General features: G+C 36.7%; 1 protein-coding gene across 1 annotated transcript in view; it reads right to left on the bottom strand.

Annotated features, from left to right (window-relative positions):
- The window catches only part of LOC124261166 (G-protein-signaling modulator 2-like), a 61,854-nt gene that overhangs the window by 28,163 nt on the left and 18,243 nt on the right, over positions 1–15,448 (bottom strand). Inside the window, 2 exon segments of the mRNA XM_046695499.1 lie at positions 11,867–12,002; positions 13,941–14,164. Coding sequence (XP_046551455.1) covers positions 11,867–12,002; positions 13,941–14,164 — 360 coding nt within the window.

The raw sequence follows: 15,448 nt of genomic DNA, 5'->3' as shown, positions 1-15,448 counted from the left end.
TGCATGACACAACTTATAACATAGCGATTTCTTCCACGGAAGGCGAGGTGGGGTCAGTTACAATACTCTTGGCGATAAATTTCTTGCTACATTCACATGGTTAATGTCCACTCACCAGTATGTAGATACTAGTCAGTAATGCGTCTTTATATTTGGTCTTATAATCCTAATTAGTTTGTGATCATACTTGTATGCATTTTGAAACTAAATAAAAAGCAGGCGATCTGCTGATACTTATAGTGAATTTATAACAGAACTGTAATAGCTAGACATTTTATAGTTTGCCAATGTGAATCATAATCCGCACACACACCCTAGTGTATGTTGTCTGTCTCATTACACTTCACAGCGAAAACAATGATTCTGTTGAATGCTCACGACAAATGAATAAAAACAAAATGCAAATATTAAAATTAAAACAGATTAAAGTTATAGGAACAATATCAGGCCATTACCTTGTTAGGAATGTATCCATCAATATCCACAAAACTGTTCCAAATGATGTGTCTTTTAACAGTTTAATATAAGAAAAAAGTGATCAATCTTTTCAGGTATTGGTGTATAGTCTCATTGGTCACCCAAGATAGCACACCTGGCAACTAATTGCATAATGTCCGCCTTTCTTTAAAACAGTAATTTAGTTAGCCAATAATGGGCAATCAATCAATGTATTGCCGGTTAATCCTTTGAGCGAAGCACGTTGTTTTTACGCGAACACCACGACAAGAGTGTATTCAGTATAGTTTAGTAAATCTACATACATAAACACTACCTTTTGACAATTCCGCTGTGTAAGATAAAAGTAATTAATCAATCAGCGTGTTATCGGTTAATCCTTTGATCGATGTTTATAATGTTGAATATTTACTCCAGACACAAGAAATGCCAAATGGGAACCTTTGTCGGGATAATCTAAGTGTGTTACCACTAATTATACCTGTTATAAATTCATTAACTGACCATCAAGTGAATGATGACAAATAACATGTGTAGGTTTATACCACCTAACACGGGTTACAACAAGGGAGTATTAATTGCTGTATTGCATGTGAAAACTTATGGGCGACACTGTTTTGAGAATACAAACAGATTTTTACATGACATGATTAAATATCGAGGTAAAAAAACACAGAAATGGGATCAATTTAGATCAGTCATTATACAAATAGGGCCTAACGACACCAATCGATTTTGACAGAATCGTCTATGAAAACAAGTTGTAACTTCGGAAACTAGGCAAAGCAGGAGACAAAATTAAATGACAGTAGATTGTGAGAACATATAGCTTTCATTTTCCACAACAATTGTCACGATTTCAGGTTTATACAAGCCTGTAAACAAGATAATTTACCCCCTAAAATGTAGATGAATTCTGCATCGGCCCTCAAAGCTATTCCTCATATGACGTCACAGAGACGCCGCCGCTCTGATTGGTTGAAATTTCGTTCGCGGGTGAGAATTGTGCACTGTTGTCAAAAAGGTCGATTTAAGTCAATTAAAGGTCGAAATGAGTAGTTTTAATGACGGGGTTTCATTTATAACGATGCCAGTTAGTGATTTATGTATTTGTACCCCCTAGGGTTTATGTGACCTTTAAAACAAATGCGTACGGAATATATTTATAAAAATCGCTTGCGTTATGAACATGACATTGATTGCTATCAAGTTGTACTGTTAGTATAGGACTAGTGTTGTACTGTCAGTACAGAATGAGTGATTTTTTTAAAAATCATTTCCATTATATTTAAGTTGGTTTTGATTAGGTATGACATAAGGCAGAACATACCTGCTTAGTAAACTTACTGAATGATATAATACTTAGATGAGTAAAATGACTGAAATATGCACATATTTGAAAGCAGTGAGTAACGGAAAATGAAATAACATTCATAATACCCACTCCAAAAAAATACCGTGGGTACAGTACCCACATAAGCTAAATCTTATCTGGAGCTCTGGGTGTGTAGAGCTAAATTGACTTGGAAAGTTTTTGGACTTATGTACCCTCTCAGGAGGACAATCATTTTACAGTACTTTAACCCCCTTCTAGGATACAGCCACAAACTATCTTAGTTGCTAATTTATTCTACCGATTATAAAATATCATTTATCTATTCACAAAACATATAAATCAAAATTTATCAGTCAACTCTATTTCCTTTAAAAACCCAACGATTAAATGATAATTAACTTTATTAAAAGATAGTTCACTGTTTTGACATTGAAATATTTATCCCTTGTGATGGAAAAATCAATACAGTCAAGCAGGACATGCTTGACCGTGATTCTTCCATCAAAACGGATGCAAAACAAAGAGATCCTCACCTTTTAACAAATATTCGTGGGTGTATCTTGAGTGGCCAATGCGACATCGTCACACAATGACCTCTTCAAATCTGGACTGACAACCCAAGTAGGTGTAGCCGATAGTTGGTTTAATTTCATGTAACTTATTGATACCTACTTGGGCATCCCACTTCTTTTGCCTTAGATCAAGGATATAAGATCTAATGACATCTTTGTAATCGGAATATGGGATCAGAAGTGGTGTCACAGATTTGTTGAGTGCTGCCTTAACAGCAAAGTCAGCCATTGTGTTACCAAAAATTCCAGCTTGGCTGGGTAACCAACAGAGGACGATGTCCTATTAGGCCAGTAGCAAGATCATTATGCAATTCAATGATTTCAATTAAGAGTGGATGTTTACAAGAAAGATTTTTAATAGCCTGAAGGCAAGAAAGAGAGTCTGAAAAGATTATGTATTGTTTATATTAAGCTTGTCTATTAATATATTTTAAGGCTGTTAATATGGCATTTGCTTCCGCTGTAAAGATAGAGGTGTTATCGGGTAATCGGGAAGACATTGGAAGACAATGACAGTAGCACAAGCAACCGTGCCACCATTCTTGGATCCATCTGTAAATAACGATTTGTAATTTTTTAATTTATTTCTGAATTGATTATATTCTTGTCTGTATTGTAATTTATTTTTTTCAGATTTCTTCAATGTGGTCAGTTTTAGGTCTACTTGAGGCCTCACCAACTGCCAAGGAGGAGAATAAAACAGGCGGGAAGGAGATATAGTATTTAGGTCAATGTTAGAAGCAGAAAGAAACGGTTTTATTCTTATTCCAAGAGGTGGAATAAGAGAAGATTTTTTATTGTACAGATCTTCATAAAGAGGATAAAACACACAGTCACGAGCAGGGTTGGACTGATTAGAAAAAAGTTTAGTGACATACTGCAAAGATAATTTGATACGGCGACGATGGCTCATCGGCCTCGACATACAGACTTTCAATCGGAGAAGTACGAAAAGATCCAAGACAAAGTCTCAGAGCTTGATGGTGAATAGAATCTAAAATTGTACGGTTACTTTTGCAGGCTCCTTCATAGATGATTGAACCGTAATCCAGTTTGGAGCGTATAAGTGCTCAGTAGAGTTGGAGGAGTTTTTTTGTATCTCCTCCCCACTTTGTATTAGAGAGAACTTTAAACAAATCAAGGGCCTTCAGGCATTTATTTTTTAAATATTTAATATCAGGTCGAATGGTCAAATGCTCATCAAAAATTTAACACTGGAATTTCCCTTCTTTTACTACTTTAACAGATGTGTTATCTAAATATAAGTCTGGGTCTTTGTGAGGTCTGTATTGGCGACAAAAATGAATACAATTAGTTTTTTATTTTGAAAATTTTAAACTGTTTTCAAGACACCATTTACTAATCTTGTTTACAGTTTTAAAAAAAAATGTTTGAGGATATTCCATTTTGGGGTAACATTATTTGGGAACCAAGTTATATTTAGAAAATGCATATTCCATTCACAACGTGTTATGACTACCATGCAAACACATCAGATTCATGCAAGTATCTTCCATGATGTGCACGTGAATGTTTCAGTTAGCAACTAGCAGGCATAAGCCAGTGTGCAAGGCAGCGAGGCAGCTGATCACCAGCATGCAAACTCAGTGATCTAACCCACTCAGACATCATGACTTCCACAAACATGGAAGTCAGACGACTGGTACATCTAGATTCAGAACAACCAGATATGGACCAGACTAAAAGTTGTTCTGCTATTGTTTTAAACTCAAATAAACTTTTTGACATGCAGAGTCCATCTTTGTGTGCAGGCAATTAGGTGAGTTACTCATAGAGTGTGGGTTCACATTCTGGATTGTACTCAAACCCCCAAACGTACTAGAATCTGTACTCTACACCGACAAAGTACAGTACCAAATACGAAATGTGGCAGATGTCCTGTTCCACTGAGAGAATACTAATGCCCAATTTTTTTTCATAGGGGTAAAAGCAATCTAAAAGTCACCTTCCATGATTAAAATTGAACCAAAAAATTGCAAAATCACAATAAACACGTAAAAAAAACTACTCGTATTTCCTCCGAATACAGAAACACCCGACAATTAATGATCAGAAGCATGTATCACGTGACATGACGTCATATGTGCCTGTTGCAGATGGCTTCCTCTTTGATTCTACCAGACAAGTTGACTGTGACCATAGATTCTTAAGCAGTAAAAGATGTTCCCGATGTCATTTTTCACATGGATGTTAGACCATATCTCTGAGTACGAGCCAATTTTAATCTTGCAAGAGAAACTTCCAGTGAAGATGAAGAAGAATGATCAAGCGACTTTCAACTTGTTCGTTAAACGTCCTCGATGCAAACTAAACCATAATGTAAACACAAACGTATCTATCTCGAAAATGGCATAATTGTACCTTAATAATGTATTATGCATCTGAAGTACTGTTGTTTTTAATACTATCTCAGTAAAATTCGTTGAAATTCAATGCAATACATACATGATATTGCTGATCGGATATGAGGCGCTCCACATCACTTTTTTACCACATGCTGAACGTGTATTCGTCTCAAGCGACATGTGATGACACTTTACTTACACTGTGCAAAGTAACACCAGGTTATCATTTCCAGTTAGTTGTAATCTACTGATTATTTAAAGCCGTTATTATCTATGCATCCAAATATCATACATCATATTTTTTTTACAGCTGTATTTATCAAATGCCTGTATCTTTATTAAGTGGTCATAAAGTTACTTATTCGGAAGCTTAAATAGTTTGTACTTTCTTTTGTGCAATTAAAAGTAATTCAAACAATAAGAATAATTCTGCCTACACTAATAAGTATGGCTGACATGAATGACCGATTAGCACAAACGACAGCCATCAAAATCGAGTCGGGAGAGGCGTGGGATGGGCGCTCTGCATTTGGATTCGACTTGGTACAATATGGACATAATTACCCATACCATTATGCTCTTGGTACAATATGAACATAATTACCCATACCATTATGCTCTTGGTACAATATGGACATAATTACCCATACCATTATGCTCTTGGTACAATATGAACATAATTACCCATACCATTATGCTCTTGGTACAATATGGACATAATTACCCATACCATTATGCTCTTGGTACAAAATTAACATAATTACCCATACCATGATGCTCTTGGTACAAAATGAACATAATTTCCCATACCATTATGCTCTTGGTACAATATGAACATAATTACCCATACCATTATGCTCTTGGTACAATATGAACATAATTAACCATACCATTATGCTCTTGGTACAATATGAACATAATTACCCATACCATTATGCTCTTGGTACAATATGAACATAATTACCCATACCATTATGCTCTTGGTACAATATGAACATAATTTAGTGTTTTGAGTCATCATACATGTTAATGTATTGATCTGTTTCTTACAGAATTCTGATACTTGAAATGGAAGTAGAGTACAGAGGCTTGTCCCCACAGACAACACACACACTGACCACCACAGAAGATGTGTATGATACATAATGAGTGAGTGAGTGAGTGAGTTGAGTTTTACGCCACACTCAGCAATATTCCAGCTATATGGCGGTGGGCTGTAAATAATCGAGTCTGGGCCAGACAATCCAGTGATCAACAGCATGAGCATCGATCTGTGCAATTGTGAACCGATGACATTTGTCAACCAAGTCAGCAAGCCTGACCACCCGATCCCATTAGTTGCCTCTTACAACAAGCATATTCACCTTGTCCTTCAGCAGCTATCTATATTCATTACATTCCAAAACACTTCACAACTGCCTCTGCAGTATTAAGTCTTATCTGCAGACATTATGATATAGAAAATCTGATTTAAGAAAGTTTATAATAAACCATTTTAATGATGACATAACAGCAAATCCACCCCCAAAACCATTCCATGTAGGTATGGCTGAATTTTCCATACAACAGATGATACTTTTCCATGTATATAAAGATTACCACAAGTACATATGCATCAGGGCACGATTTAAGAGATGTTAACCTACTTGCACCAGGTGCAACCTCAGATAAAAACCTAGTTGCACCAGCCAAATTACAGTTGCACTGCTTTTATATATGTAATGAAAGAGATATTATGCTATTGCATTGTTTAGATTATTTAGATGTTTCATTCAGAAGTTTACCCACTGAAACATTTACTTGCACCTGGTGCAAGTTAGGCTAATAACTAGGTTGCACTTTTGTAGTATTGGGTTGCACCAGTGCAAGTAACAAAGCATTAAATCGAGCCCTGTGCATCATTATACAAAGATGTCAAATACAATTATAACATGATGAAGGCAGGTATCTACAGGTGTACAGAGAGCAAAGAGGACATTATTGAATCTAGGATGTGTGGGAATCTGAAATATTAGATTTTTAAAAAACAAACAAAACAACAACATTAAAGGCTATGTGTAATGAAAATGAAAAATAAGCTTTGTCTGTCATAATCAACTGAAAATAGTCTCGACAAACTGCATGTAGACACTGCAAGTAAGTAAACAGTAAATTGTAGGGCTGCGCAATATAACCGGTTTACCGGTATTTACCGGTTCAGACATGAAAACAATACGTATTGCGATACGATGATTGAAAACCGGTATTTTGACATGCATTCGGAAAACTTTGTAACACTCGGAAATCTTCGGATATTTCTGTTTTTGAATTGTTCTTTTCCCTGTTTCATTAGTGCCAAATGTTACTTACATTTTTAATTTGTCATGATTAAAAGTTTTTATTAAAGGTTAATCAATCATAGTGATTTTGTTGTGTTTTTGCTTTATAATCAAGCATTAACTCGATTATAAATAGTTTTTGTTAAAAAAATAATTCTTGCAATATATTGCAATACATATCGCAATATATGCTTCCGCATCGCAATATATCGCAATATGAAAATTCTCTGCAATACCCACCCGTAGTAAATTGTAAGTCAAATGAATGAGTGTGAGTGAATACAGAGCTCCAGATAAGATTTAGCTAATGTGGGTACTGTACCCACTGTATTTTTTTGGAGTGGGTATTATGAATGTTGAGTGGGTATTTCATTTTCCGTTACCCACTGCTTTCAAATATGTCCGTATTTCAGTCATTTTACATACCTAAGTATTATGTCATTGAGTAAGTTTACTAAGCAGGTATGTTCTGCCTTATGTCATACCTAATCAAAACCAACTTAAATATAAGGGAAATGATTTCATAAAAAAATCAGTCATCCTATACTGACAGTACAACACTTGTCCTATACTAACAGTACAAATTGATAGCAATCGATGTCTATTTCATTACGCAAGCGCTTTTTATAAGTATATTCCGTACGCATTTGTTTTAAACTCTTTGCGTATCTAACAGTTTAAATGCGTAATTGGTACGCAACCATTATTTTTCAATGCGTAATTGAAAACTTTCTATGCGTATTTTACCCGGATACGCAGCTTATCTGGGCCTCTGTGAATATGGTTTTACGCTGCTTTTAGCAATATTCCAGCAACATCATGGGCTTCACACATTGTACCCATGTGGGGAATCGAACCCGGTCTTCAGCATGACAAGCGATTGCTTTATCCACTAGGCTACCAGACAACCACGTAAGACAAATGTTTAAAAGACTGTTTCTACACAGATTGAAAGTGATCATACAATCAAATACTGTACTTGATAAGTACATCTGAATTAAGTAAGTAGAGATGATGCACACAATTTCAACTATTTTGGGACATGTTCTGTGTTGTTATTTTACCTGGACTATTTAACAGATGTCGAAATTTAACAATACTTGAGTCATTAATTAGTATGTACAGGAAAACGTTTTTTGTGATAGTGGAGTAAGATGGACATTAATGTAAAAAGTGATATTCATCCAAAATAATGTGATTGTTACACATTTTCCATAATTGATTCTGTATGACATACACTCTAATGAACATTCAAATCTTGCCTCTGAACTGTGGTATTTCCTATATTTACATCAAACAGACACTGTTCTGTATACACAGGACTTTCAACATTCTGCAATATACAGAGTTCTTGGATAATGTCAAGGAAAATGACCATGATTCCAAAAATATTAAACAATGTTAATAGAACAGAAGGACTCACCCAAACACCTCCTGTTCATGGACATTCTAAAACGTTCGAGCAAACGCACATTGAAATTGACATATTTCTGCTGCAACCCGTGCATATTAGCATGTGGTTGCTTCACTTCGGTTCTTGACTTGTATGAGAGCAGTCACACTTTGGTGACGGTTTCCTTTTGTGTCTTTCTCATATAATTGAATGAATTTGAAGTAACTTTTGAATATTTTGTGTCTAATTTGTACACATTATTTGAGAGACTTGGAATTTCATAGTTATTGAAGAAATGACTGAACACATTAGTTATCACACATTTTGGTGTCTTTTTTGTGTAGTGTTGTATTTTGACACGCTTTTGTAGAGTTCATATTTTTCGACATGCCATTGAACAGTGTCATATTTGAACACCCTGTTACAGTGTCATATTTGGACACCCTGTTATAGTGTCATATTTGGACACCCTGTTAGTGTCATATTTGGACACCCTGTTATAGTGTCATATTTGGACACCCTGTTACAGTGTCATATTTGGACACCCTGTTATAGTGTCATATTTGGACACCCTGTTATAGTGTCATATTTGGACACCCTGTTACAGTGTCATATTTGGACACCCTGTTATAGTGTCATATTTGGACACCCTGTTATAGTGTCATATTTGGACACCCTGTTATAGTGTCATATTTGGACACCCTGTTAGTGTCATATTTGGACACCCTGTTATAGTGTCATATTTGGACACCCTGTTATAGTGTCATATTTGGACACCCTGTTATAGTGTCATATTTGGACACCCTGTTATAGTGTCATATTTGGACACCCTGTTATAGTGTCATATTTGGACACCCTGTTATAGTGTCATATTTGGACACCCTGTTATAGTGTCATATTTGGACACCCTGTTATAGTGTCATATTTGGACACCCTGTTATAGTGTCATATTTGGACACCCTGTTATAGTGTCATATTTGGACACCCTGTTATAGTGTCATATTTGGACACCCTGTTACAGTGTCATATTTGGACACCCTGTTATAGTGTCATATTTGGACACCCTGTTATAGTGTCATATTTCAGACATTTAATGTCATGATTGGACACACCATTATTCCTGTAAATATGTTTGTACATATTGGGGATTTTATACTCTTGGGAATAAAACTAAAAATATAAAATATTAAGAAAAGTGCTCTGTTGTCCTTTAACTACTTATTTACCAGCTTCCACTGCGTTCCATTAATAATTTTTAGACTACCAGACACCTGATGGCCCTTTTTCCTGAAACCTGTTTCTAAATCCATACGTTTAGCTTGAATAAAAGGTTTTGTGTTGTCATTCTTCCTAGTGGTCCTCTAAAAGTTACCTGCATGGGTTATCTCCCCTATCAGAAATGTGAGGAAAAAACTCATATTTTTTGCCAAGGTAGCTTTGCCCTTATTATCACTGAGTTTCAAGGTATCACAGTAATTTTCTGATACATCAATTTGTTTTTGCCAGTCACCATCTGCGCTTATACTACAGTCATGGTAACAAATTTCCACCATCTGCCCATACAATTTTTTTAAACCCTTACAAATACCGAACTGGACTTCAGTGGCTAAGGCACCACTTCAAGCAGTGACTGCAAAACATCAACAAAGCCACCCGGAATGAAAGACCAGTTGATCCCAGTTGATATATGTACAATCATAGTCATCAATTCAACACTTTCTGACATTAATCTTGTGAGTACCAGTGCTCCTCAAGGCTGTGTCCTGTCCCCTTCACACTCTATACAAATGACTGTATATCTCATTTATGCACCTGTTTGAATTTCAAATTTGCTGATGATGCCGCTTTGGTTGGGTTTATTCGTCAATCGGAGTTAGAGTATAGGAAAAATATTGATGCGTTTACTTCATGGTGCAAAGACAATTACCTCTTCCTGAACATAAAATAAACAAAGGAAATGATAATTGACTTCCGAAGCGGAAAAAACAAACTGAAACCTGTTTGTATTGATGGACAGGAAGTAGAAACAGTAGAAGAGTATACATATCTGGGTACTATCATTGATAATAAACTTTCATGGAAATCAAATTCACATCGGGTACATAGGAAAGCACAACAGAGCCTTTATTTCTGCGAAAATTGCGATCATTTAATGTAGACACTAATATCTTAAAATTATTCTACCAAACATTCATTACTAGTATTTTAACTTTCTGCTTTCATGCCTGGCATGGCAATCTTCCTCTTACACAGAAAAACAAACTTGACAAAATTGTAAACATATCAAGCAAAATTTGCGGCTTCAATTTCGAACCTCTACCTTTATGAGTCAAAAGTTAAGAAGAAAGCTCTGGCCATTCAGTCGGATCCATCACATTTTTTAAATGAATGTTATGAACTTCTGCCTCCTGGCCGCCGTTTCAAAATCATATATTATAAAACAAATAGAACTTCAAACTCATTTGTCCCATACAGCATAAAAAACTTCTAAATCTTCCTTCAAAATTGTAATAGTGAAATCTATGATGAGGCTCGAGTGATTATTATATCATGAACTTTGATTATGTTATAATTCAACATTATATTCTGATTAGCTTGGCATTGTGTATATATACTTTAAATTATTTGTTGTTATATGCTTGTATTGGCTCTTTGAATGCAAAACAAATTTCCCTTACGGGACAATAAAGTTCATCTTATCTTATCTTATCTCTGATGTATCATGGAATAATGGAACATACATTTCTGAACATGACAAAAGATATATCATTGTCTTTGGGCAGAAACATACTGTCGACACACCAGCAAATACACTGACAAAACTTGCCCATTTGTCAAAAATCAAAGTAAATACCATCTGAAGTTTGACAGAAAACAATATGTGAAATTCTGGACATAGCATCTCATGAGTAAGACATTTGGGTAAATGGAAGAGGAATTATTTTTTATGGATGGCTTCTTTATTGAACAGGAACTATTCTTATGGATGACTTCTTCACTGCAATGGATGTGACGTTTCAGTGTAGATTCTAACACCATTATAAAGCAAGTGAGGACAGCGTTAGCATCTATACTGAAACGCAATAAAGAAGTTCATCCATAAAAAAACATTCTTGTTCATAATACCAGCCTCTATATGCCACTCAAAGAACTTTGGGTAACCAGGCATCTCCTTAGGCACAAATTTAGATCCCCTTTCGTTGATTTGTCACTCTAGATAATGACACAAAAACCATGCTCATGATGTAGACGAAATTTTACAATGAGCTCCACTTCTGGCTAGAATCATCATCAGGATCGAAAAGTAAGGGAGTTGAGGTAAATGTACGGCTGTTGATCCTGAGGTCCACTACATCGAAGCCAGAACACAGATGACCATCACAATACCGAAAACCAAAAATGACAAACATTGGAGATGGCCTCACCTTGTCTCTTATTTCTCGGGATATATCCAGATGTCGGACACAGCACACAATGGCCTCATCGAACTTCCCTAGGACTTTGAGAGTATTTCCCAGGTTCCCACTGGCTTTGGCTTCCCCCATCCTGTCAGCAAGAGCTCTGAAACACACCATCACACAGTGATACCAGGAGAACAGTAGTCTCACAGTGATACCAGGATATTCCAGCTAGATGGCAGCGGTCTGTAAATAATCGAGTCTGGACCAGACAATCCACTGATCAACAGCCTGAGCATCGATCTGCGCACTTGGGAATCAATGACATGTGGCAACCAAGTCAGCGAGCCTGACCACCCGATCCCGTTAGTCGCCTCTTACGACAAGCATGGGTTACTGAAGATCAATTTTCTAACCCAGAGCTTATTTAATGTGTCACAGGTAGGCTTTAATTAATGTGAAGACCAATTTGACTGGTCAATGTTCAGGATTCCCAAAGTCTCTGTATTTTCATAGTGAAAACATCACGTCGCAGGGATATACAGGACGCAAATTCCTGCGTCATATACTCATAAAAATTGACAATGGACGCAACAAAATTTATTAGCGCGTCCACAGGGACTCAGAAAAAGTCCAAATACATTATTGTAAAAATTCCAATCAAGTAACAATAAGTTATCACTGAGTTTGCTTCTAGCTGGGTTATAGTATTATTTGCAATTTAATTACTGTAACAATGCGATGATCATGATACACAATACAATAACAGTATTAATAATAATATTTTGTTGTCCAGGACCCCTGAAAATTAAGAGTATCAGTCCCAGGGACCCTCAAATACAGGACTCCATGTAAATCCCTGATGTTGACATGTAATGGTCAAACTACAATAAATATATACTTGTTACAAACTGTGAGTTCCTTGTTTGAATTGAAACTGCAAAACTGACAGTCAGAGCACTGAATGTTTATCTTATGAGAACAGGAATATAGCAGAGATCTATTTCCTGCTTTAACCAATTTCCACTGTTCGTTCACTAATACCCACTGGCATAACAGGTATCCCTCAGCCCCGAGTACACGGGGCAAGCAGACAGTAAGATGCAGAGATATTCTCAGCAGGGATATGTTGGGCGCCAGACACAGAGTACAGCGGAAGATGCTGCTGCAGCCTATCTTGGACCCTCCATCTTTAATTCTCAGCGCTGACTAGGTTTATGACAAGCTCTTCACTTTATTATCAATTTAGAAAAGCGCAAGACAGACTGGGTAAGCAGGAGATTGTGGACAATGTATGTAACCTTGAGCCCACAGTGGAACACAAGGGCTGTCATTAACAGGCTCCTACTACAGCTGTCATCAGTCAACTCCGTGTCACTAGCATCCACTAAATCTATTCCTTTTCAACTGGCAAACTCGATTGCTCTCACAAGCACTTCTTCACAAACCAATTACATTAAGGGGATAAATTATGCCTGTGGCACATGCACTAGCTCCTGCCTGAGTAGTGTTTCTGTCTTAGCACTGGCAGCTTAGCGGTAACACAATGTAACCACATCAATTCACACCTATTTATTGCATGGGGAATCACCGGGCTACTTTACTGACCAGCTGCTAGTGAGTCTGTACAAGCCAAGGTCACATTGTTATTATTAACATAAGCTAGACACCACAGTGGAACAGCATGCTTGGCGGAGGCTATTACCAATAGGTCATTTAAATCAGACTCGTCTTCGCCAGTGAAAGACAAATCTGCTGCTTGGTAACTATTTCAGCCCAAGCTCTGTTCTCATCACAGTACCTTTTCAATCTCAGAATATTCAATGATGTCAAGTAAACAGAAAATTATTAAAATTAAATGATTATGAAAATCTGGTAAGCATGAAGTAGGTGACTGAGCAGGTGGCTGTTACCATTACAGACAACGAGGTTGCACTCAGACACAGATACAAGACTTAACAGGGTGCCAGATGACAGGCCTGCCTACATGACAACCCCCATGTGACACAGCTGACCTACACAAGGACATGTCCATCAGGTCCACACGCTAGCATGGATCTCACATGGACGTTACAGCAGGGGCATAACACAACACACCCACCTGGCCAGATTCAGGTCATGTTTGTGGTACTCCAAGGCCTTGACATACTCCTGTAGGTAGAAGTACGCGTTGCCCAGCTGGCTGTAGATGGCGCTTAGGGTCTTTAGATCGTCGGTGCCAGCTTGCACGGCTGCCTCAAAGAACTGCACTCCTGTGTGGCAGTCCCCCGCCTTGCAGAGTCTCTCCCCTTCCAGGGCCAGTTCCATACAACTACACTCCAGCCTCTGCAACACAGAACAATCAATATTCCAGGGCAGTCGTCTCCGTCGCCGCCTCACTTGGGGAGGAGGAGGAGGACTCTACAATAGCTTCACATGCATGCATGACACACTGCTTCATTAGATGATCTATTTAATTGACATAGTTCACACATCAATAAAACACAGTACTACACAGTGTTATCATTATACAGTACTACACAGTGTTATCATTATACAGTACTACACAGTGTTATCATTATACAGTACTAGTGTTATCATTATACAGTACTGTTATCATTATACAGTACTACACAGTGTTATCATTATACAGTACTACACAGTGTTATCATTATACAGTACTACAGTGTTATCATTATACAGTACTACACAGTGTTATCATTATACACTACTACACAGTGTTATCATTATACAGTACTACACAGTGTTATCATTATACAGTACTACACAGTGTTATCATTATACAGTACTACACAGTGTTATCATTATACAGTACTACACAGTGTTATCATTATACAGTACTACACAGTGTTATCATTATACAGTACTACACAGTGTTATCATTATACAGTACTACACAGTGTTATCATTACACACAGTGTTATCATTATACAGTACTACACAGTGTTATCATTATTACTACAGTGTTATCATTATACAGTACTACACAGTGTTATCATTATACAGTACTACACAGTGTTATCATTATACAGTACTATCATTATACAGTACTACACTGTGTTATCATTATACAGTACTACATCATTATACAGTACTGCACTGTGTTATTATACAGTACTACACAGTGTTATCATTATACAGTACTACACAGTGTTATCATTATACAGTACTACACAGTGTTATCATTATACAGTACTACACTGTGTTATCATTATACAGTACTACACAGTGTTATCATTATACAGTACACACAGTGTTATCATTATACAGTACTACACAGTGTATACATTACTACATTGTTATCATTATGTACACTACATTATACATTACTGTCATTATACAGTACACACAGTGTTATCATTATACAGTACAACACAGTGTGTCATTATACAGTACACGTGTTATCATTATACATACACACTGTCATTATACACAGTACAGTATGTCATTATACACAGTACAGCTGTCATTATACACCATACAATTACACCTTACAGTACAGCACTGTCATTATACACTGTACAGTACAGCACTGTCATTATACACTGTACACGACAGCACTGTCATTATACACTGTACACGACAGCACTGTCATTATACACCATACAT

This window comes from Haliotis rubra, unplaced genomic scaffold (genome assembly GCF_003918875.1).
Source record: "Haliotis rubra isolate DU_JTF1 unplaced genomic scaffold, ASM391887v1 Scf1191, whole genome shotgun sequence".
NCBI classification, from domain to species: domain Eukaryota; kingdom Metazoa; phylum Mollusca; class Gastropoda; order Lepetellida; family Haliotidae; genus Haliotis; species Haliotis rubra.
Note: the sequence above shows the minus strand (reverse complement) of the source record. Positions and strands in the feature narration are given on the sequence as shown.